This window comes from Sphaerodactylus townsendi, linkage group LG10 (genome assembly GCF_021028975.2).
Source record: "Sphaerodactylus townsendi isolate TG3544 linkage group LG10, MPM_Stown_v2.3, whole genome shotgun sequence".
Lineage (NCBI taxonomy): Eukaryota > Metazoa > Chordata > Lepidosauria > Squamata > Sphaerodactylidae > Sphaerodactylus > Sphaerodactylus townsendi.
In genome coordinates, this window is record NC_059434.1 from 78,639,059 (window position 1) to 78,664,227 (window position 25,169).

Sequence of the window (25,169 nt, forward strand, 5' to 3'; positions counted from 1 at the left end):
ACAGAGGAGGGCAACCAAAATGGTAAATGGTCTGGAATCCATGCCCTACAAGGAGAGACTTAGGGAGCTGGGTATGTGTAGTTTGGTGAAGAGAAGGTGAAGAGGTGACATGATAGCCACGTTTAGATATTCTAAATCAACCACATGCAAGCGAGGAACATAGCAATGTGCATGTGACAAGGGATAGTGTCTACAAAAGACTTGAGGGGTAAGCACATAAATCCCAGGTTAAGGACAAAGACAGGGTATACAGGTGTCTCTATAAGCTAATGAGTAGGGGAAAGCCTCTCGCGACCTAAAAAATGGAGGAGCGGGTACAGAGTTTTGAAGGAGGACTTTTGACCCTGGGCATTACAGAGAGCATGGTGGAATGGGGAGAACCAGTGGGATGCTAAGTTATACCAGGCTACAGGCTCTATAGGAAGGATAGGACAGGAGGCGATTGGGGGTGGGGTTTGCCCTTTACATAAAAAGAGAGCATAGTGTCACATAAAATAGACAATGAAAGGGGGGAGCTGGTTCCTACAGAATCACTGTGGATCTCAATACCAGGTGTGAAGGACAGTTTAATATTAGGAATATGTGTCGTCAACCCTGACCAAAGTGCACACCAAGAGGATTCTGAGATGGAAAAAGAATTAGAAGGCCAACAAAAACAAAAATATATGAGTGAGTAATGGGTGATTTTAACCTATCCCCATATAAGCTGGAAGAAATGCATTGTTCAGGTCGCCATGTAAGGAGAGAGCATTCCTGGATAATATGCTAAATGACTGTGGCTTAAGAGCAGATGGTTGTGGAACCAACCAGGGGAGAGATCCCTAGATCTAATTCTATATGTGGGACCCAGGATCTGGTGCAGGAAGTCCAGTGTTGTTGGAGCCAATAGGGAACAGCGACCTCACAATGCTGTCAGATTCAGTATCTCTGCATCTTGAACAAGTGACAACTACTAATGTAGTTACAGTTGGCCTTCAGAAAGGAATTTCTCTCAAAAGATGAAAGGGGGGGATAGTGCTTAAGGAAGCTGAAAGGGAAAATCAAAGAGAGTCAAAACTGTCCAGGATGCTTGGAGGTTATTTAAAAGCCACAGTCATATAAAGCTCAGCTTCAGAAATGTGTATTCCACAGGTTAGGAAGGAAACTAGCGCCCAGTCCAAAAGAAAGCCACCATGGTTAACAAGAGAGGTTGAGAGAATTATCAGAAAAAAAAGAAAATGTCTTTTAGAAAATGGAAGTCAAGTTTGACTGATGAAGAATATGAGAGGGAACACAAAATGGTGGCAAAAGTAAGGTTAGCTATAAGGGGAGGCAAAAAAGGATTATGAGGCATGAAACTGTAACATCAAAACCAGCAACATCGAAGCAGTTCTTCAAATTTACATCCAAAAGTAAAGAAGAGTAGCAAAGAAGCGGTAGGCCCGTTAGATGACAAAGGAACAAAGGGTGTGCTAAAAGATGACAGGGAGATTGCAGAGAAGCTGGAATAGAATTCTTTGCGAATCTGTCTTCACACCCAAGAGGAGGTGAGGAACATTCCTGCACCTGGGCAAGCTCTCTTAGGAGGCGATTCACGAGGAACTATGCCATGATAGTGGTAGACAAGGAAGAAGTTCTGGCAGCCATTGATAAACTAAATGCTACCAAACTCCCCTGGCCCAGATTGCATTCACCCAAGAAGAGTTCTTAAAGAGCTCCAAGCATGAAATTGCTGATCTTCTCACTTTTAATACATACAGCTTATCCCTGAAATCAGGCTCCATCCCTGAAGACTGGGAAGATGGCCAATGTCACGCAATCTTTAAGAAAGGATCTAGGGGGGGACCCGGGAAATTACAGGCCGGGGCAGTCAGTTTGACATCTGTTCCTGGCAAATTAGTAGAAACTATAATTAAAGATAAAATTATTAAACATGTAGAAAAGACCTGCTGAGAAAAGAGTCCAGCATGGCTTTTGCAGAGAGCAAAATCCTGTCTTACAAACTTACTAGAGTTCTTTGAGGGTGTAAACAGGCATGTGGATAAGGGGGGGAACCAGTGGACATTGTCTACTTGGATTTCCAAAAGGCTTTTGACAAAGTTCCTCACCAGAGACTATTGAAGAAAACTCCAGCAATGAAGGAATAAGAGGGGAGATCCTCCCTATGGATTAAAGCTGGTTGAGAAACAGGGAAGCTAAAAGTGGGTGTAAATGGGAAATTCTCACAATGGAGATGATGTAAGTGGGTGTCCCCTGAAGGATCCGCTTTGGGACCAGTGCTCTTTAACCTATTCATAAATGACCTGGAAGTAGGGGTGGAGTAGCGTGGTGGCCAAGTTTGCAGATGATACCAAATTATGTAGAGTGGTGACACCAAATTATGTAGAGTGGTGAGAACCGCAAAGGATTGCGAAGAACTTAAGCGGACCTTTGATAGAGTAGGTGAGTGGGCTCAGAAATGGCAAATGCAGTTCCAATGTAGCAAAATGTAAAGTGATGCAATGCATAGGGGCAAAAAAAATCCAAACTTCACATACACAACTACAGGGGTCAGTGCTTATCAGTCTGAGACCAGGAAAGGGATTTAAAGGCGCTCTTTAACGTTGATAGTTCCATGGGAATGTCGACTCAATGCATGGCAGCTGTGAAAAAGGCAAACTCTATGTTGGGGATAAGTGGGAAGGAATTGAGAATAAGGCACTGCAAAGATTGTCATGCCCTTATATAAAGCCGTGCAGCTAATGCGACGCTTGGAGTACCATTGTGGTTCAGTTCTGGTAAGCTACATCTCAAAAAAAGGATATCCAAAAGAGACAGAAAAAGTGCAAGAGAAGGGCAACTTGAGGATGATTGAGGGGACTGGAGGAGCCTTCCTTATGAGGAGGGCTGCAGCGTTTGGGACTCTTTAGGTTGGAGAGGGGGCGTCTGAGGGGGGATATGATTGAAGTCTATAAAATTATGCATCAGAATTAGAAAATGTTGACAGAGAGAAATTTTTCTCTATTTCTCACAATACTAGAACCAGGGGGCATTCATTAGGCAAAATGCTGGGGAAGAATTACAGGGACTAATAAAAGGAAACACTTCTTCACGCAACGTGTGATTGGTGTTTGGAATATGCTGCCACAGGAGGTGGGTGATGGCCACTAACCTGGATAGCTTTGAAAGGGGCTTGGACAGATTTATGGAGGAGAAGTCGATTTATGGCTACCAATCGCCGATCCTCTTGATTCTGGATTGCAATGCCTTAACAGTCCAGGGTGCTTGGGAGCAACAGCCGCAGAAGGCCATTGCGTTCACATCCTGCATGTGAGCTCCCAAAGGCACCTGGTGGGCCACTGCGAGTAGCAGAGAGCTGGACTAGATGGACTCTGGTCTGATCCAGCTGGCTTGTTCTTATGAAGGGTTGCCGTGTTGGTGAGAGAGCAAGCTTGTTTTCTGCTGTTCCAGAGACTAGAACCAGGAGTAATGGGTTCAAGGTGAAGGAAAAGAGATTCCACTTAAACATCAGGAAAAACTTCCTGACAGGAAGGGCTGTTCGACAGTGGAATGCATTACCTCAGAGTGTGGTGGAGTCTCATTCTTTGGGAGTTTTTAAAGAGAGGCTAGATGGCCATCTGACAGGAGTGCTTTGATTGTGTGTTCCTCCATTGCAGGTGGTTGGACTTGATGGCCCTTGGAGTCTCTTCCAACTCTATGATTCTTCTAGTCCAAACCCCCTGCTCAATGCAGGATCAGTCTAAAACATTTCTGACAAGTGTTTGCCCAGCTGCTACCTGAAGACTGCCAGTGAGAGAAAGCTCACCATCTCCCTAGACCGCCAATTCCACTGCTGAACAACTCTCACTGTAATGTTTTTCCTAATATCCAGCCAACATTGTTCTGGCCATAATTTAAACTCATTATTTAACTTTTATATAAACCATCTGGCTTCTTTTCTAGCACCCTATTCAGTACATGCGCCCACACTAGCACATCAAACAATACTGTTATATGTGGATGACACTTTGCTACTGTCCCACTCTCCAGTAAGCAGCTGTCAAATGCTCAAGGACATCTCTGATTATTGTCTGAAAGGGAGCCTATCTATTAATGCTCAAAAATCTGAAGTAATTTTTTCCCCTCAAGCCAGGAATGTTCCTGTTTATAGCGGGTATATTAACGGATGTAAAATTGACCAGGTTAAACAATTCAGATATTTCAGTAGCATGTTTCTAGCTAGCCTTAACTGGAAATTACACCTCAAGAATATTAAAAGTTTTGAGTAACACCCTAATTTGTTTCTTTAACACAAGAGGTAGGCATTATATACCTGTAAAGCTTTCAAAACCAAGGTGACCCTCCAAAAAATTATTGTATAGTATTGGTGGGTTCTAGACCCAATCAAGCCAGGAATGTCTGTAGAAGCTAAAATGACTAACCTGTAGAAGCTAAAATGACTATCTGTAGAAGCTAAAATGGCTATCTGTACACCGCCCGGAGCCCTTCGGGGATGGCGCGGTATACTAAATTTAATTAATAAATTAATAAATTAATAAATTAATAAATTAATAAATTAATAATGATAGTGATAGTGATAGTGATAGTGATAGTGATAATGATAATGATAATGATAATGATAATGACAACCACCACCACCACCACCACCACCACCTGAGGCTGTCATACTTAGGTCACATAATGAGTCACCGGAAAAGACAATAATGCTAGGTTGAAGGCAGCAGGAAAAAAGGACGATCCAACATGAGATGGATTGACTCTATAAAGGAAACCATGACCTTCAGTTTGCAAGACCTGAGCAAGAGAAAAGACATGTCCCCTCCCCCTCAGTCTTCTCTTTTCCAGTCTGAAACTTCTCTCAGTGTTTCCTCATAGGGTTTGGTCTCCAGGCTCCTGATTCTCCTCATCACTCTCCTCTAGGAGATTATGTATAGATTTCACACATAAGCAAGAATCACAAGAAGACATCTCCCACCCAAAAAGCCAGGAAGGGAATGAGGGAAGAATGGGAGTGTGGTAAAGCAGCCGTATTGTCATCTGGAACCCCCATTATACCTACACATAGATGTTATGATAACTGCACTCTATTTCACTTAGTGTGGAAATGCAAACACACTTCATGGCACAGAGTGAGTTAAAGTCTTGAGTCAGGTGAAGAGCGAGAATTAGAGTGAAAGCACGTGCCCCTAAATCACAACTGGCTCATGGTGATCCCATGAAGTTCTACCTCACTGAGTTTTCAAGGGAAGAAATGAGCAGAGGTTGTCTGCCTTCGCCTTCTTTTGCACAGTAACTCCAGTCTTCCTTGGCCAGGACTAACTGTACTCTGCTTCACTTCTGAGGTCTGACAAGATTGGGCTGGTCTGGGCTATTTGATATGCTAAGGGCCAAACTACATGTTGAACATTTTGATAAGCGTGTGTGTGTGTGTGTGTGTGTGTGTGTAAAAGTCCCTTTGCCCCTCTCTGCTGTCATTTTGAAACAAATTGAGCTTCCAGGCAATCTATTCACCAAAATTCGTAACTTGTAGTTTAGGCACTAAGACAAAAGTGGATATTGGGTTATTCAATCATATTCTCAGTTCTGAGGAGGTCTCATACGATTCCCTGATTGTCCTTTAGGGCTAAGTAATGGTCACCATGAAGATGTTGTATCACATGTAAGCTAGGAGTTTGGTGCCTCTAGCATACTTGGGGGTCATATCCAGGTCAAAAACATGGCAAGTGGGGAGAAGGGATTTCCACAACTCCTCCAACGTAGGGTTGCCAATCCCCAGGTGGTAGCTGGAGATCTCCTGGGATTACAACTGATCTTTAGGTGATAAAATCAGTTTGCCTGAAGAAAATGGCCCCTTTGGAAGGTAGATTCTAACACATAATTGAAGGAGGAGGAGGAGGAGGAGGAGGAGGAGGAAGAATTTTGATTTATATCCCCCTTTTCTCTCCTGTAAGGAGACTCAAAGGGGCTTACAATCTCCTTTCCCTTCCACCCTACCCCCACAACAAACACCCTGTGAGGTGGGTGGGGCTGAGAGAGCTCAGAAGAACTGTGACTCACTAGCCCAAGGTCACCCAGCTGACATGTGTTGGAGTGCGCAAGCTAATCAAATTCACCAGATAAGCCTCCAAAGCTCAAGTGGCAGAGTGGGGCATCAAATGCGGTCCTCCAGATTAGAAGCCCTATGCTCTTAACACCACTACACTGCAGCTTTGGCTCTCCACTCCTCCTAGACCCCACTCTAACCCCCCCAAATTTCCAGGTATTTCCCAATTCCTGGCGCCGGCAACCCAACTCCTGTACCGTTTTTTCAGAAGTTCTGAAGAGGCTCTGGGTTCTTACGATCTTTCCTTACAGGAATGTGTCCTGAGATGGCTGAAGATTTGCATCACTAAAGCTCCCGTGGTCCCCCCGTGGGAATAAGGAGAACCCTGTGGCAGCACCTGGAAGATGAATAGCTTTCTCATGGCGCTCTCCTTTCATGAACTATATACAGACCACTTCATCACGCTCATTAAGCGTCTCCTCGTTTGGCAGAAGGGCCAGAAAGTAGCATTGCCAACATCTAAACAGAAGACACCTGCCAAAAATGTGTTCATCTACACCACTAAACACAAGCCCCCGTGCCAGATAATTGTCCTCCTCTGCATTGAATCACCTTGTAGACAATTACTGTCATATCTACTGTACCCATATGCAGGCCTGCCAATTTTCTTTAACCTTTTTTTTTCCTATTCGTGTGGTTTTAGCAAGAGTCGGGCGAGCAGAAACGGGACTTTTGGTTTTTTTCCTTTTCTTCCTGGCGTGAAAATATAGCGGTTGCAAAACGTCCCCCTGCTTAATTCCTGCCTGTCGGGAAGTTAAAGGCACCAGAGCAAAACCAGCAAAATTAAATTGGCACCCTCACCTCCGATCTCTCACGTATATAATTTTTGCAGATTAATTCCGAGTACCTGTGATTTTTGCCCTGCATAGCAGAAAGGAGTGCTTTTCTCATGGGTGCACTCCGAGAAGGAAGACGGCGCTGGGAGCTGTCTCTTTGCCAATGTTTTTTTTTGCAGGAGAGCAGGTTAATTATGTGAAAATTTTCACAGCCCGTCCCCCCCCCCGACACCCCTGCTTTTTCTAGCTCTCCCAGCATCACCCACCAAATTTGCATTCTGAAGCATCGAGAAAGTAGCAAAGGCCCCATTACAGCATTTTGTGTAATAACTTTTGTCATTTTTAATTAGAACAAAATATAACGAGAGGGGGTTGGAGGCGGGGCACACCACAGAGGACTGCTCTGATTAGGGTTCATTTGCATCGAAAGCTCCCGGTTTTAATTGGAGGCAGCCATCGGAAGAATCGGATGGAGTATTTTGAAGGGTCCTAAGTTCAAAGGAAGCCGTAGGTACAAGCTGCTTAGGTTCTTGATGTTTTCTCCGACAGCCTTGTGGGTTGCACAGAGCAAGGATAAATAAGGTTACCCCTTTTAACTGGAGTTGCTGAGACTTTATAGAAACAAAGGCTCATTCCGCACATTTATTTATTTATTTATTTATTTTATTAAACTTATAGGCCGCCTTATCCCCGGAGGGCTCATGCAGAATAATGCACTTTCAAACTGCTTTCAGTGCTTTCAGTGCTCTTTTTGAAGCGCAATGTGCGGAATAGCAAACAACCCACTTGCAAAGCAGGTTGTGAAAGTGGTTTGAAAACGCATTATTTTGTGTGTGTGGAAGGGGCCATAGAGTTGAGAGAGACCCCAAGGGCCAACACGTCCAGCACCCTGCAATGCAGGGACACACAATCACAGCACTCCTGACAGATGGCCATCCAGCCTCTCTTTAAAAACCTCCCAAGAAGGGAGACTCACCACCCACCTCCGTGGTTGAGTGCATTCCACTGTCGAACAGCCCTTACTGTCAGGGAGGTTTTCCTGATGTTTGAATTGCAATCTCTTTTCCTTCACCTTGAACCTATGACTCCTGGTCCTAGTCTCTGGAGCAGCAGAAAACAAGCTTGCTCCCTCACCTACATGACATCCCTTCAAATATCTAAACATGGCTATCATGTCACCTCTTCACCTTCTCTTCACCAAAGAAGGTTAAGAGGTGACATGATAGCCAGGTGTAGATATTTTTCTTTCTCAGCTATCAGTTTGTTCCAGCATGCACCTGCTTGGTTAAGAGAAGGTGGACTCTAATCTGGGGGACTGGGTTTGATTCCCACTCCTTCACATGAGCGGGGACTCCTATCTGCTGAACCAGCTGTGTTTCCCCACTCCTACATTCCTACGGGGTGACTTTGGGCTAGTCACAGTTCTCTCAGAATTCTCTCAGCCCCACTGACCTCACAAGGTGTCTGTCGTGGGGACAGGAAGGCAAAGGAGTTTCATGTGGAAAAGAGGGAAAACCTGGTTCTCCAGATTCGAGCCCACCAATCATCTTGGGAGGAGGTGGGGATTGAAGCCCTGGTTTCTCCAGGGATTGGAAATCCTGTTCCTCTAATCCCAAAGCTTACTACATCATGCCGGATCTGGAGAACTCTAAAGTTTGCATGCTTCTGGGCCATTTTGCTTCAACCTCCTAAAAAGTATTGGCTGGCTTTGATATGCACATAGGGGGAATCGAGTTTGAATCCCTGCGGCTCCTCATGAACCATGGACTCTAATCTGGAGAGCCAGGTCCCCCCCCCCACTCCTCCACATGAAGCCTGCTGGGTGACCTTGGGCCAGCCACAGGTCTCTCAGAACTCCCCCAAGGTGTCTGTTGTGGGGACCAGAAGGGTAAAGGAATTCTTAAGCCAACTTTTTGGCATAAGAAATTTTTAAGCCGACCGCTGATGTGCGCCCTCCCCCTCCCCCTCCTCCCCTCCTTTTCTACGCTCTGGGCCCTTAACTCTTATGGGGCCCTCAGCTTTTGGTTTTTTGTTTTCCAGGGTGTGGGTGGGAGTTTTATGAAGTTTTGTCGGATGCGGCTGTAATTTTATTTAATCTGCTGTTTTAATTGGGGTTTTAATATTATTACTGTTATTATTCTGTTGTTCACCGTCCAGAGCCCTTTGGGGGAGGGGCGGTATATAAAATTAATTATAAATAAATAAATAAATAAATAAACTTGAGACTCCTTAGGCCCCTTCCGCACATGCAGAACAATGAACCTTCAATCCACTTTCAATGCACTTTGCAGCTGGATTTTACTGGGCGGAATAGCAAAATCTCCTTGCAAAACAATTGTGAAAGTGGATTGAAAGTGCATTATTCCACAGGTGCGGAAGGGGCCTCAGAGAGCCAGCGTGGTGTAGTGGTTAAGAGCAGGTGCGCTCTAATCTGGAGGACCGGGTTTGATTCCCCACTCTGCCACTTGAGCTGTGGAGGCTTATCTGGTGAACCCGATTAGTTTGGGCACTCCAACACATGCCAGTTGGGTGACCTTGGATAGTCCCAGTTCTTTGGAGCTCTCTCAGCCCCATCGACCTCACAGGGTGTTTGTTGTGGAGGAGCGGGAAGGGAGAGGAGATTGTCAGCCCCTTTGAGTTTCCTTACAGGAGAGGACGGTGAGATATAAATCCAACTCTTCTTCATCTAGCACAACTCCTGCAAGGCAGGAGAAACAGTTTGCATTTCCTCTGAAGAGGCTTCCTTATGGAGTCGCCCATCCAAGGTCTCTTCTCACTGGCTATAACCTCCCCTGTCACATCCTAAGTGACTTTGGAGGAGGGGGCTATTTTTCGACCCCAGAGAAGAGCGTGGGGAACAAATCGGTGGTGGTGGTGGGGGGGGAGGTTGCTTGCAGACGCCCCCTGGGCCGAGCCGCTCCGGAGCGCAACTCTGCGGCCCCTTTTGGCGCAGGCGAGCCAGCCGGCCCTGCAGCGCACGTGCCCAGCCGCTCTCCCGCGCGCCCTCCCGGGAGCAGAGCCGCGTGCTTGCGCGGAGGGGGGGGGGGACCGGCGCGGGCGCGCGCGCTCAGGGATGCGCCGCCGCTGCCCGGCAGAGCCGAGCCGTGCCGAGCGGCGACTCCCGCCGAGGCCCGCCGGCCCCCTCCGCCCCGCGCCGCCAGCCTGTGGCCGCCCTCCCGGCTCCGCCAGGCGGGGGGGGAGGAGGCGGCTGCGCCCCGCGCCGCCGCCCGGTCTGCCTGAAAGCGGCTCCCGTCCCGCCTCCCGCCGCCGCCGCTCTCCGGGCCCCGGAGGCAGAAGAAGGAAGCGGCGAGCTGGGCATCGGCTGAGCGGCCGCCCCGGCGGACCAGGTAGGTGGGGGTGGGGCTGCGGGGGCACCCTGGCACGGTCACTTGGGAGGCGGGAGACTTTGGGGCGAGAGGGTGCCGGGGCCCCCCATGCAGAGGGGCGAGTGCCACCCAGTGTCACCTATGCACAGACCCGCGCTCTGGGCATGGATCCACCGTAACTCATTTCTGGGCATTGGACCCACCGATGCCAGCTGCGCCCAGATCCCCGGGCTTTTTCGGAACTTGCCCTCCTCCACTTGCGCCTGGGGAGGGGGTTAGCGATGGGGGTGGGTGGGCTCTGGGGTTTTTTGAGTGCGGGACAATTGCTTTTGGGTATGCTTTCGGATTTTTTAAATTGGGATACGGCAGTTTGGTATTGGAACGGGGGAAGCGTTTTTAGATTGTTGTAACCCGCCCTGGGACGCATCTGAAGGGCGGGAGGGAAATCCATTAGGTAGGTAGGTAGGTAGGTAGGTAGGTAGGTAGGTAGGTAGGTAGGTAGGTAGGTAGGTAGGTAGGTAGGTAGGTAGGTAGATAGATAGATAGATAGATAGATAGATAGATAGATAGATAGATAGATAGATAGATAGATAGATAGATAGATAGATAGATAGATAACGAATCAACCAACCACTAATGTGGTTCCTTAGGATGCCCTTTTCACCGTGTAGACAATCTTGGGGCGCAGGTGAGGATTAAGATACATGAGGATGCCCATTTCACTGCATAGCTAATCCTGGAGTGCAGGTGCAATCTCAGGATATTCTTTTTGACCACGGCCTCCTCTTGAGGGTCGAAATCAGCTGCCAGGATTTCCTCACGTCCCGCCTGCCGCGCAAAGTGCAGCCCGAAAGCTCTTCAGGGCTAACTAGTCCCCCTGGGGGTCATAGGAAAGCTGAATGGAACCTGCCCTCAGATCTCATTTTGGAGGTGTGATTGACAGTTGGGAGAGAGAGATTTCAGCAGCAGTGCCGTGAACAGGTGTGCCTTCTTTGGGGATGGGCGGGGGGGACTTCCCTGACAGTTGTATTTTTGAAAGAACCCAAAATCTGGAGTATAACATCTTTGCATTTTTGTGCATGCGTGAGAGAATTTTTTGTTGAATGGAGGGGCAACAACAGGCAGTGTTTTCAGCCCACAAATGTAGGAGATTTCTTTCTTTGGCGTGAAGATTTGCAGTCTTGTTCCTCAATTTGGGTCCTGGATTTCACCTGCAGGATATACCGTTTCCCCAGATATCCCATCTTTATGTGTGTGTGTGTGTGTGTGTGTGTGTGTGTGTGTGTGTGTGCGTGTGCGTGTGTGCGTGTGTGTGTGTGTGTTTGTGTGTAAGGGGGGTTGGATGGCTCATTTAAGGGTCATTACTGAAAATATATCTATAACCAGGATATTATATTATATATATATTATAACCTGGTTATATCTATAACCAGGATATATATTATATTATATATATTATAACCTGGTTATATTATATAATAATTATATATAATAATTATATATATATATATATATAAATTCAGCGTTCCCTTGCTCTTTGCCATAGCACCCAGTGGGGAAATTGAAATTTATGTAACCTGGGTGGGATTTGATTATAGGCATATGCATATTTAAATGAACGGCTGGCGTGAGAGACTGTCCTACCGCTGCCGTCGAAGATGTATGGGGGATAGGATTGAAACTGGAAGCGGAGGAGGAAATTTGAAATGACTTCACCCTCGCCCCTCTGCTGGCTAATTAAATAGCTTAGCGTCGAAGGAGAGCGATGGAAGAAAAGATCAGAGTGAAGAAGCTCCTGTGGTTTTCGTCCCCAATTTATTTCAGAGGTGCGATATTGTGGAAGCGTACGTAATAGAAAGTGGATTTTTCTGGAACGGTTCAGGCACTTGGTAGGTCTGAGGGCTCTACATTCTTCAGCACGTAGGCCCAGTGTGGCTTAGTGACTGGGAAGCTGGATGGGCCCTTGGGTTCGAATCCAGACAGCTGCAAAGTTTACAGGTGACCTTGGGTGATATTCTCTCTCTCTCAGCCTAAACTCACAGGATACATTCAGTACCCCCTCCCCACTGTATCTCCACCTGAGCTTCTAGGACCGTGGTGGTGAACCTTTAGCACTCCAAATGTTATGGACTACAATTCCCATCAGCCCCTGCCAGCATGGCCAATTAGACATGCTGGCAGGGGGGCTGAAAACGATGATCCAACATCCTGGAGGTATCGCTTGTCGCCACCACTGTTCTAGGAAAGAATGCTGAAATAAGAAGCCGAGAAATCCCATATAAATGCATGTTAATCTTCAGGAGGGTTTTTTTTTAGTGCTTCTCTGTCAGGATCAAGGGAGAGGAAATCATTTCAAGTTCAAAAATAAACCCTGCCAGAATATTCTGAAAGAAGAAGAGTTTGGGTTTATACCCCAACTTTCTCTCTTGTAAGGAGACTCCTGGTGGCTTACAAGCTCCTTTCCCTTCCTCTCCCCACAACAGACACCTTGTGAGGCAGGTAGGGTTGAGAGAGTTCAGAGAGGACCGTGACTAGCCCAAGGTCACCCAGCAGGAATGCAGGAGTGCGGAAACACATCCAGTTCGCCAGATAAGACTCCACCACTCATGAAGAGGAGTGGGGAATCAAACCCTGTTCTCCAGATTAGAATCCCCTTCTCTTAACCACTACACCGCGCTGGCAGTCGAAGAGATCTAGGACAGCTGGCTCAAACTGAGTCTAATTGCCAAAAAAGACTGGTGGAGAAAGTTGTATAAGGGGGCGGGGTGGGTGGGTGGAAGTGAATGAGAAAAGTTAAATTTGTGCCAGTGGGGAAGAACAAAAAAATAGTGTCACTTGGTCACAGGGGAAGATCTAGGAGAGAGAGAGAGAATTTGGGTCACAGAAAGGTGGGCGCCAGGCCCAGATGTCAAATTCGTCAATGGACCGGCTGCTGGATGCTTGAAGATTTGCACCCCAGAGAAGAAGTCTCTTTCATCCGCCATCCCCCAAGAGGTGGCAACAGCTGTGGAGAGAAGGCACCCTTCCCCGTGCCCTCACGCCTGGCCCAGAATAGATGCAGATCTATAAATAATGCCCTGTTTGTGATGGAGCTTGAATGATTCCACAGGAAGTGGAGGAACAGCCAGAGTGAAAAGTCGAGGGGGGGGGGGAGAGGGGGGAATGGCCATCCCTATGCTTAAGCTTCTGATGGTTAAGAGAGTTGGGAAGTTGAGGGACCTGTGACAGCAATAGAGAGACAGCATAATGACAGACGGCCATTCTCTATGTTATGGAATAACATAATAATAAATAGATTTAATCAGACTTCTGTTAAAAAAAAATTTGCTGTATTCAAAAACCAGTGGGTAGACAATTTGGTCTTCCAGTGTTCGACTACAGATTTGCACAGTTCTTCTACAAAGAGATCATAGAATCATAGAGTTGGAAGAGACCCTAAGGGCCATCAAGTCCAACCCCCTGCAATGCAGGAAGACACATTCAAAGCACTCCTGACAGTTGGCCATCCAGACTCTGTGTAAAAACCTCCAAAAAAGGAGACTCCACCACACATTCAATACTAGAGCCAGGGAGCATTCATTGAAAATGCTGGGGGGAAGAATTAGGACTAATAAAAGGAAACATTTTTTCACGCAAACGTGTGATTGGTGTTTGGAATATGCTGCCGCAGGAGGTGGAGATGGGCACTAACCTGGATAGCGTTAAAAAGGGCTTGGACAGATTTATGGAGGAGAAGTCGATCTATGGCTACCAATCTGGATCCTCCTTGATCTCAGATTGCAAATGCCTTAGCAGACCAGCTGCTCAGGAGCAGCAGCAGCCGCAGAAGGCCGTTGCTTTCACCTCCTGCACGTGAGCTCCCAAAGGCACCTGGTGGGCCACTGCGAGTAGCAGAGTGCTGGACTAGATGGACTCTGGTCTGATCCAGCAGGCTAGTTCTTATGTTCTTATGTTCTTAGTGCTTTCCACTGTCAAACAGCCCTTACTGTCAGGATGTTTTTCCTGATGTTTAGGTGGCATCTCTTTTCCTTCACCTTGAACCCATGACTCCTGGTCCCAGTCTCTGGAGCAGCAGAAAACAAGCTTGCTCCCTCACCATTATTATCAGAAAGAGAATCCAGCATGAAGTTGTTGAATTAAAATTGAATATATGAGCCTGTGCAGATAGCTTCAGAGGACAGCTGTTTTGGTATGCAGTAAAAAAGCTGCATTTGACGCCCAGTAGCATTGTAGACAACAACAAAAGGGAATAAGCTTTCGAGAGTTAAAACTCCCTTCGTCGGCTAGGATCTGGCTCTTGAAAGCTTTTACCTTGGAAATCTTCTTGGTCTCTAAGATGCTACTGGTCTGAAATCTAGATGAATGCATGCTGTTGCCTTATTCAGACTCAGACCATTGGGCCATCGTGGTCAGTATTGTCCACTCAGAGTGGAAGTAGCTCTCTGGGGTCTTAAACAAAGTTCTTTTTCATCCCCAACTACCTGATCCAGGAGATGACAAGGGCTAAACCTGCAGTCTTCTGCGTGCCAAGAAGTTGCTCTATCCCTGAGCCCAGTCTGAAGGAGTATGCTGGGGATAATTAGGAAAGGAGTTGATAATAAAACTGCAAGGATTGTCATGCCCTTATATAAAGCAGTGGTGCGACTGCACTTGGAGTACTGTGTCCAGTTCTGGTCGCCGCATCTCAAAAAGGATATCCAAGAGACAGAAAAAGTGCAGAGAAGGGCAACGAGAATGATTGAAGGATTGGAGCACCTTCCTTATGAGGAGAGGCTGCAGCGTTTGGGACTCTTTAGTTTGGAGAGGAGACGTCTGAGGGGGGATATGATTGAAGTCTATAAAATTATGCATGGGGTAGAAAATGTTGACAGAGAGAAATTTTTCTCTCTTTCTCACAATACTAGAACCAGGGGGCATTCATTGAAAATGCTGGGGGGAAGAATTAGGACTAATAAAAGGAAACACTTCTTCGCGCAACGTGTGATTGGTGTTTGGAACATGCTGCCACAGGAGGTGGTGATGGCCACTAACCTGGATAGCTTTAAAAAGGGCTTGGACAGATTTATGGAAGAGAAGTCGATCTGTGGTACCAATCTATGGCTACCACCTTGTAGGACGCAATGTAGACAAGAACTGATAGACACACAGTCACCAGTGCAGTTCTATTTACTGCTATCTACTAACAAAGTGCTTCGCCAGACCACAGGTGTTTTTAGGCGCACATTACACTGCTGTCTGTGCTAACTATATACAAAAGTGGTACCAATCAGGTGCCCTCACCTTATCAGGCTTGCACACGGTACAAACTGTGCACTCGGTACTAATCTGCACACGGCACCTGTTAGAAGGAGGGTCCAGCTGTCATTTAGATTTTGCTTATCTAAACATTTACACGTGTTCTGACACCTCCTTGATCTGAGATTGCAAATGCCTTAGCAGACCAGGTGCTCAGGAGCAGCAGCAGCAGGCGGCCATTGCTTTCACATCCTGCACGTGAGCTCCCAAAGGCACCTGGTGGGCCACTGCGAGTAGCAGAGTGCTGGACGAGATGGACTCTGGTCTGATCCAGCAGGCTAGTTCTTATGTTCTTAAGGAGGGAGGGATGATGGGGACAGAAGGAGTCAAAGTTCTCCATTCCTACTTGTGTCTTACAAAGGGAACGTTAACTCTTAGGCCCTTTCTGCACAAGCCGTTGAAAACATTTGCAAAATGTTTTCAAATCCCCTGTTTGTTTGTGCTTACTCCCTTGAAACCCTTCCTGGCCCCCGTTTTGTGATTCTTCTGTTTCATTTTGACTTCGCCATGGATTCATAGTTTCCATGCTTCAAAGCCTAGTGCTGTGATTCTCTTTAGACCGTGTCTTTTTAGCTTCAAAGATATCACCCCGCCCAAATAATTTTTAAAAACCTGATGAAAATAAACAGGAAAGACAACAGAACGAGCTCGGAAAATACCACCGAGGAGAAAGTCTGGAACCTGCAGAAAAGGGTGGGAAATGTCTTAAAGGCATACGCCCAGCAAGTGGAAGTGTTTTGAAAACGTTTTCAGGCAAAGAACTGGTAAAATGCAGGATGCGTATGAAACATTTTGGGGCCGGAAATAAAATATTTTGGGTTAAAAAACCATGTGGAAGTCCTCAGAAGAAACATGTTATTTCCTGCCTGAAAACATTCTATTTTGGTTGTGCGGAAAGACGTCCGTGCACGCAGTTTTTTGTCGGTTTCTTAGGTGCTGTCAGACTCATATCAGGGAAGCAAATGGTTTTGTTCTCATTGCACTTGTAAATAGGTTAGAGCGGTAATTGTATGGTTATTATCTGCTGTGTACTTTTGAAAAGCGCAGGAAGTCTGTGACAGAAAAGATGGCAACCCTAATTAAGAGCCACCGGCTTTCCCTTGGTCATTGCAGCCAGCATGCCAAACAGCATGGCGGAGAGAGGCAGCATTATCTGTAGGAGGGTTGGATTCCATTTGATTACTTGGGAATGACCTTTGTCACTAATGTTCCTTATTTATACCCCACCTTTCTCTCCTGTAAGGAGACTCAAGGTGGCTTACAAGCTCCTTTCCTCTCCTCTCCCCACAACAGACACCTTGTAAGGTAGGTGGGGCTGAGAGAGTTGTGAGAGAACTGTGACTAGCCCAAGGCCACCCAGCAGGAATGTAGGAGTGCGGAAACACATCTGGTTCACCAGATAGGCCTCCGCCACTCAGTTGGAGGAGTGGGGAATCAAACCCAGTTCTCCAGATTAGAATCCACCTGCTCTTAACCACTACACCACACTGGCTCTCAGTTTTATGTTGGGGGGAACCATTTTTGTCTACTGGTGCTGTCCCTTTTGGGTGGTTTCTGCACTTTCGTTTATTGGGTAAAAGGGACTGTAAGAGTATAGGCCCACTCTGTCCGACAGCCTTTATGGAATGGAAGGGATGAGGTTAGCAGTGGGGCAGTGAAACGTTGTCCGAAAACTTGGTGAAGTCAATGGGACCAGGGTGCCTCCCTACACGTGTGCTTGTTCCCTTCTATATCGCAGTGGATTGTCAGCATCTAGAAGGTAGATTGGCCTACTGGTTCCCATATCCAGTTTCAGCTCTAGGCCAGGGTTCCCCAACATGGCGCCCATGGGCACTATGGTGCCCACCAATACTTCCTGTGGTGCCCACCAATACTACTTGTGGTGTCCACCAATACTTCCTGTGGTGCTCACCAATACTACTTGTGGTGTCCACCAATACTACTTGTGGTGCCCACCAATACTTCCTGTGGTGCCCACCAATACTACTTGTGGTGTCCACCAATACTTCCTGTGGTGCCCACCAATACTTCCTGTGGTGCCCACCAATACTACTTGTGGTGCCCACCAATACTTCCTGTGGTGCCCACCAATACTACTTGTGGTGTCCACCAATACTTCCTGTGGTGCCCACCAATACTACTTGTGGTGCCCACCAGTACTACTTGTGGTGTCCACCAATACTTCCTGTGGTGCTCACCAATACTACTTGTGGTGTCCACCAATACTACTTGTGGTGCCCACCAATACTTCCTGTGGTGCCCACCAATACTACTTGTGGTGTCCACCAATACTTCCTGTGGTGCCCACCAATACTACTTGTGGTGCCCACCAGTACTTCCTGTGGTGCCCACCAATACTACTTGTGGTGTCCACCAATACTTCCTGTGGTGCCCACCAATACTACTTGTGGTGTCCACCAATACTTCCTGTGGTGCCCACCAATACTACTTGTGGTGCCCACCAATACTTCCTGTGGTGCCCACCAATACTTCCTGTGGTGCCCACCAATACTTCCTGTGGTGCCCACCAATACTTCCTGTGGTGCCCACCAATACTACTTGTGGTGTCCACCAATACTACTTGTGGTGCCCACCAATACTTCCTGTGGTGCCCACCAATACTACTTGTGGTGTCCACCAAATTTTCCAAATATGTGGGACCATTGTAAGGCTACTCTCGTTCAAATGAAAGGGGCTGCCACTGGAGCTTCAGGAGGACAAGTAAGTGTTGGGCTTTCTTTAGTCAGCGTTTGGTTCCATTCCTCCTTCAGGCCATTTTTCTTCCCATGAGATGTTAGGGGAGAGGTACTTGCTTTGCTCTGTCTCCTGCAACAGGCATTTTCAACCAGTGGTCACCATCGCTTCCCAAAAAACCCAAAGTTGCCACAGGCTGAAACAGATTGGGGATCTTTAACTCAGACTGCGTCTCCTCCTGTGCATGTCTGAAATTCACGCTGGCATATGCTGGAGAAGGAGAACATCTACTCTGAAAATACTTCTTTTCTATTATTAAGTTGCAGCTAAGGCAAAGGAGAACAGAGCTTCGCCGTGTGGTGTTTTGCAGCGTGCAGACAATGTCAGCACGGTGCAGTCGCCGTGCCTGGCATGTGGTTAGCAACCCCTCGCGGGAGCACCCTTATGAATCAAATGCATTCACGCCTTGCATAATGCTTGGAATCGCAAGAGCTGAAGCAACTGGAAGGCCACCTAATCCCATTTATCATCTCGCCAAAAGGAGGAATTGTTTACCCCATCACATAATACACCAGTGCAGTCTACAATGGGCAAGAATCAGGAAGCAGATGTTAGTAGAAGCCTTAATCAATAGAAAGCCCCCTAGAACAGTAATAGAAAGGCGGCTTGTTTTTGCAAGAGTGCATTTTGGGACAGGGCTCCATTTTGTGGGAGGAAAGGAGCTTGTAAACCCTTTGAGTCTCCCTACAGGAGAGAAAGGGGGGATATCTTCTTCTTCATCATCATCTCTCTCTCTCTCTCTCTCTCTCTCTCTCTCTCTCTCTCTCTCTCTCTTTATTTATTTATTTATTTATTTATTTATTTATTAGATTTCTGTATCGCCCCATCCCCGAAGGGCTCTGGGCGATGTACAGCATGTAAGAAAACAATATAAGACAGTTAAAACATTAAAACATTAAAAGCAGCGGTAAACCATAGTAACGAAATCCGATAATTATACAAGTCACAATAAGATGGAATATAAGTGGCATCCAGTATTCCAATGTTAGACTTCCCTCTTCCCCAAAAAGAAAAAGGGGGGAGGAATGGTAGGTCCCCTTGGATGGCAAACGGCCCAGATGTCAAGGGCTGAGGGAGGGGGCACAATCAGCGCCTGGTTTCTCCAAAGGCCCAGCGGAACAGCTCCGTCTTGCAGGCCCTCCGGAACTCGCTAAGGTCCCGCAGGGCCCGGACAGCTGGGGGGAGAGCGTTCCACCAGACTGGGGCCAGAGCCGTGAAGGCCCTGGCCCGCGTGGCGGCCAGCCGCATCACCAAAGGGCCAGGGACCACTAGTAGATTGGCCTCAGTTGATCGGAGAGGCCGTACAGGGACATATGGGGTGATGCGGTCTCGAAGATACGACGGTCCCAGGCCGCGTAAGGCCTTAAAGGTCAACACCAACACCTTGAAGATGATCCTACCTACCTACCTACCTACCTACCTACCTACCTACCTACCTACCTACCTACCTACCTACCTACCTACCTACCTACCTACCTACCTACCTACCTACCTACCATCCATCCATCCATCCATCCATCCATCCATCCATCCATCCATCCATCCATCCATCCATCCATCCATCCATCCATCCATCCATCCATCCATCCATCCATCCATCCATCCATCCATCCATCCATCCATCCATCCATCCATCCATCCATCCATCCATCTAATCTATCAATCATTTGCTTGAAGGGCTCTGCCTCCCATGCTGCCTCTGCCCGACAGCTGAGACTATAGAAAAGGGTGGGGAATAAATCTAACCAGTAAATAAATAAACCTCATCGGGGCACATTGTATGTGGAGACGATACTCCTGTTGCATCAGCCAGTATAATTGAAGGAAGGGGTTGCAGGCAACTGAGCATGGGCAGTGGGTGGCTTTTGAGTGGGAAAAGTGGGGACACATGGGGAGGGCTACAAAAATATAAGGGGGCCTGGTGGGGGGCAGATGGGGACCTCCTTGATCTGAGATTGCAAACGCCTTAGCAGACCAGGTGCTCAGGAGCAGTGGCATCAGCAGAAGGCCCTTGCTTTCACATCCTGCATTTGAGCTCCCAAAGGCACCTGGTGGGCCACTGCGAGTAGCAGAGTGCTGGACTAGATGGACTCCGGTCTGATCCAGCAGGCTAGTTCTTATGTTCTTATTGTCTTCCTCTTCATAGCAACCCTAGATTCCTTGGCTGTCTCTCATTTAAGCACAAACCAGGGCTTATCTTTTCAGATCTCATGAGAATTGGCAAACCATCCAAGTCAGGGCAAAAAAGGATGCGGATAATCCATAAAATAAAATAAAAATACACACAAGGGCTAGAAGCATCTCTGGTTGATTTTTTAAAATGATTTTTTTAAAGTTTTCAATAACAAAGGGGAAAAAAGACAATAAAGGCAATAAGAGCAGCATTAATAGCAAATGGATCATATCTGGGTTACCGTTCTGGGCACTGAGAAAATTAATATAATTAGGCCAAATGGTGCTCTGTGAAATCATAAGATAGTCAACATATTTTACAATCGAAGATTTTGCTTACCAAATATAAGTTCTATCAAGTTATACTTGATGTATGTATCCATCCATTTCCCCCCTTTTTTCTTTTCAACCTTTTCTCAAACAATATTTTCAGCCTTTTCTCAATCAACAAAGTATTAGAGCCTTAACAGATTTTAATCGCTTGTATATAACACCTCAACCATATTCATGTCCTAAATAAGAACATAAGAACATAAGAACAAGCCAGCTGGATCAGACCAGAGTCCATCTAGTCCAGCTCTCTGCTACTCGCAGTGGCCCACCAGGTGCCTTTGGGAGCTCACATGCAGGATGTGAAAGCAATGGCCTTCTGCGGCTGTTGCTCCCGAGCACCTGGTCTGTTAAGGCATTTGCAATCTCAGATCAAAGAGGATCAAGATTGGTAGCCAAAAATCGACTTCTCCTCCATAAATCTGTCCAAGCCCCTTTTAAAGCTATCCAAGTTAGTGGCCATCACCACCTCCTGTGGCAGCATGTTCCAAACACCAATCACACGTTGCGTGAAGAAGTCTCTCCTTCCCTGATTACTTAGGTTCTTGGCGGTTGGCCCTCACGTTTATGACTCTCAAACTTTTAAAAGAACCCATACAGTGTACGGATTTGGTGCCCAAGTAGCTGTTGTTTGGGTCTGAGGTCTGGAAACATGATATGATGATTTAAAAGTGTGAGTTGAGCCTAAATGTGAGGATATAACAAATAATTTTTCAAAAATGAGTCAGTTGCTTTGGTGCGGTGGCAAAGGCAAAGGTGAATTGCTTTCTTTCAAAACGAAAAATCCCCTTCCCACGCTTCTGCTGTTCGGGTTATTCTTTTGTCAGCCTGACACCAGAATTTCATTTCCAATGTGTGAAACTCTCATTGAGGATGTCTAGCAAAGCGGCAGGTAGCCCGAGATGCTGTTTTGGAAAGCAGACACATAGGATGATGTCCTGATGGATGGATTTATAAGAGCGTGGGGAAGGGCATGAAAACTCTGAGGTTTGCTCTCTATTTCTGTGCTGGGTCTGGGGAGAAATAGGCCCCATGGAATCTTAGGCTCATTCCGCACATGCAGAATAATGCACTTTCAAACTGCTTTCAATGCACTTTGCAGCTGTGCGGAATAGCAAAATCCACTTGCAAACAGTTGTGAAAGAGGTTTGAAAACGCATTATTTTGCGTGTGCGGAAGCGGCCTTAGCTTTCCACCTCCCTTCAAAACGCTCTGCTTGTCTATTTCTTCCCGTGGTTGCAGCAAGATCTTTGACCTGTTTCCTTTGGCCTAGGTCACCCGTCCCAATGGGGAATGGATCAGTAAAACACAAGTACATGAAGAGGCCTGACAGCCATGCGGGGAGCTGTCCTTACGGCTGCTCAGGAAGCGGCAAGTTGGGGAAAGACCAGGTTTTGAACATCAGCACCATAGCTGGTGCAGCGGATATTCTGCGCGGCAAAGTTTGGGAGCTCGAACGGGAGCTGAAGAGGCAGGAAGAAGACATACAGGAAAGGAGCTACCTGATCATCGAGCTCCAAGAACAGCTGGCGAAGCAAACCCGAACCATCGCTGAGCTCACCGAGGAGCTCAAGTGTAAATGCATCCAGCTGAACAAGCTGCAAGATGTGGTGGACACCCAGGGGGCAAACCCCTTCCTCTTTTCCCCTCTTAAAGAAGCGCCCCGAGTGGTCCCGGCAGCGTCTAATAACAGGAGGAGAGGGGCTAAGGAAGGCGTGTCCGCCGAACCCACGACTCGGACGTATGACCTGACGGAGCAACCTCGTTTCTCCTTTGAAAAAGCAAGAGTCAGAAAGCCCTCCAGGTAAGAGACCCCCTCTTCTGGTAGTGCCAACTTGCACTCTGCCACCGGGGCGCAGAGTACATCGATCAACCATTGGGCGATCGATGTCCTCAGCGCATGGCTGGTTGGAAGGACCTGTTACTTGCATGCATGCAGAGGAAGTTAAGAGGCCTCATACCCTCCACCCTCCCTTTGCAGGACAGGTTGGTTGTTCAAGGTCATTCAGCAATGAAGGGCATTCCTCCGTTCCTGTGACCAATGTCTTCCTCCTCCTCCTTTCTCTTAGTGCTTGGCTTATGTTCTCTGTTCATGGTTTTCATGGCCTGCTACCTGCTGTTTTGGCTTTGACGCTGGTAAGGTCGTATCTCTGGCTCCCACCCCCATTTTATAATGTGACTCTTGATGCCACATTCTTCTAGTTTAAGAGATCCCAACCCATAGCTGCCAATTCTGAGGAGGAGGAAGGGTTTCTGCCTACCCCAAGCCCTTTCCCCCATGTGAAAGTTGCTTGAGGGGAGAGTTTTTTCACCGATTTTGCTGCTCTGTGTGGCGTATCCGTGGACATGGAGCAGTAAAATAACTCCCTGCCCGGAGGTGGGATCCAGCAGGTTCTCACAGGTTCCCGAGAGTAGGTTACTCATTACTTGTGTGTGCCGAGAGGGGGCTACTAATTGGTGGTTTTGCCATGTGATTTTTGCCTTAGTTACGCCCCTCCTCTCAGCAGTAGCACGCAGAACTTGAAGCAGTCTAGCAGGAGGTGCACTGGCGTGCGTGGCAGCCTGCGCCTGTGTGCATTCGTTTCCCGCCCAAGGACTGGCGCAGTGGCTGTATCCTTGCCACAGCCCCACCCAGGAATGCCCTGCCCCGGAATGCCCAGCCACGCCCACATCGTGCCCCTCCCAGCCCCATTGGCGCTACGCCACAGTTTGAATCCCACCACCATGGGAACCTGTTACTAAAATTTTTGGATCCCACCACTGTCCCTGCCCATGAGCAATATGTGTGCAGGAAAACAGTTTGTGTGGCCAGGAGCCTTTCCTCCCCCAGCAGTACCGTTCCAAGCCTTTTTGGCATCTTCTTTTATTTGAAGCCATTCCCCTCTGCCATTCCCTCAGCCATTCCCTTCATCTTATTTGAGGCCATTCCCCTCAGCTCTTGTGAGCCAACGTGCTGTAGTGGTTAAGAGCAGGTGCACTCTAATCAGGAGAACCGGGTTTGAATCCCCATTCTACCACTCGAGCTGTGGAGGCTTATCTGGTGAACCAGATTAGTTTGTGCACTCCAACACATGTCATCTGGGTGACCTTGGGCTAGTCACAGTTCTTCAGAGCTCTCTCAGCCCCACCCACATCATGGGGTGTTTGTTGTGGTGGGGGGGGGGAAGAGAAAGGAGATTGTAAACCCCTTTGAGTCTCCTTAAAGGAGAGAAAGGGGGGCTATAAATCCAAACTCTTCTTCTTCTTCAGCTGCAGTGTGAGTCTGGGGGTCGCAATTGAAAATTGTGCAGTTGGGCTCTCCGTACTTGTTGCTCGAGTCTAGACCCTTTCTTCAGGACACCTTCTCCACTCCCGCTATAGTATGTAGGTCACCGTTGCTGTACTGGCAGCCTCTCTGGTATCCGAACGTGATGCTTTTGCGCTTCTCCCACGCTGAGGTAAACATTGGGCCCCAACTAATTCACAGCTCTTCCCTTGCCTAGACAGAATATTTATAAATCTTCAAGGTGGTTAATGTTGGCGCTGTAAGAGATCACTTTGTTTTGATGTGAGATGTCAGGAGGCTCTTGTATGAAACAAGATTTTATAACACAGAACAATTTCACATTAAAACTGTTGCCGTGTACTTCGAGGGGAATCTGACAGCGGCAGTTCTTGCTCTCCATCACTCTCACCAGTTTGGGCTATTAGTTGGTCCTCAGAATATTGGAATGATCCTCTGGTCTAGGGTTGCCAGGTAGCCTTTGGCAACCAACAGGGGATGGGGGATACTTTCTGGCAGCAAACTGAGGTCTAATCTTCTGTGGCTGGCAGTGGATCGACATCACTTTCGACGTTCACATGGATTGTGGCATGGGGATGCTTTGGTACTTGGGCAAAAACTCTATGGTGGAAGCCATTTTTACCATAGAGTATTTGTCCAACTATGAGAGCATCCATACGTCACCGACAGTGTGGTGACATCACTTCCGGCGAGTGGTGGAAGTGATGTTGGCAGGTCTCTGGTGCTGAGGCCTAGGTCTCATTTTCTTGCTGGCAAGTCCTTCTGTTGGCCAGCTGAATGGTGCCAATCGCTTCTCCCTTCCATTGGCTTCCTTCTGCCCGCTGATCAGCTGAAAGTCAGAGGGCAGCCCAATGAATTGGCAGGCAATTACCTGCCATTACGAAGAAACTGGGAACTCTAACAGTTTAGTCACTATTGAGAGCCATATAGTGGTTAAGAGTGTGGGACTAGCATCTAGGAGCACCTTAGATATCAACAAGAATTTGGGGGGTATAAGCTTTCAGGAGTCAAAGCTTCCTTTGTAAAATCAAGTAGATGAAGCGCTTTAACCTCTAAAACCATTTTCCTCGACGATGACTCTATTTGTAGGGAAATTTTATACTCTCAGATACAGGGATTGGTTCGAACCATCAGCTCCTCACTCCATGATG

The 25,169-nt window shown here is 47.3% G+C and overlaps 2 protein-coding genes across 3 annotated transcripts in view; both read left to right on the top strand.

Moving 5' to 3' along the window:
- The window catches only part of LOC125439644 (basic proline-rich protein-like), a gene marked incomplete at its 5' end in the record, with an annotated part of 48,878 nt that extends 42,479 nt beyond the window's left edge, over positions 1 to 6,399 (top strand). The window contains one exon of the mRNA XM_048508762.1: positions 6,239 to 6,399. Within this exon, the coding sequence (XP_048364719.1) occupies positions 6,239 to 6,399 (161 nt within the window). The remainder of the gene's footprint in view (positions 1 to 6,238) is intronic.
- A 3,719-nt stretch (positions 6,400 to 10,118) lies between these two features.
- The window catches only part of PRKG2 (protein kinase cGMP-dependent 2), a 98,377-nt gene continuing 83,326 nt past the window's right edge, over positions 10,119 to 25,169 (top strand). For both annotated transcript variants that reach the window (XM_048510130.1, XM_048510131.1), the window contains exons 1-2: positions 10,119 to 10,205; positions 22,009 to 22,539. In XM_048510130.1, coding sequence (XP_048366087.1) covers positions 22,022 to 22,539 — 518 coding nt within the window. In that variant the 5' untranslated portion in view covers positions 10,119 to 10,205; positions 22,009 to 22,021. The remainder of the gene's footprint in view (positions 10,206 to 22,008; positions 22,540 to 25,169) is intronic.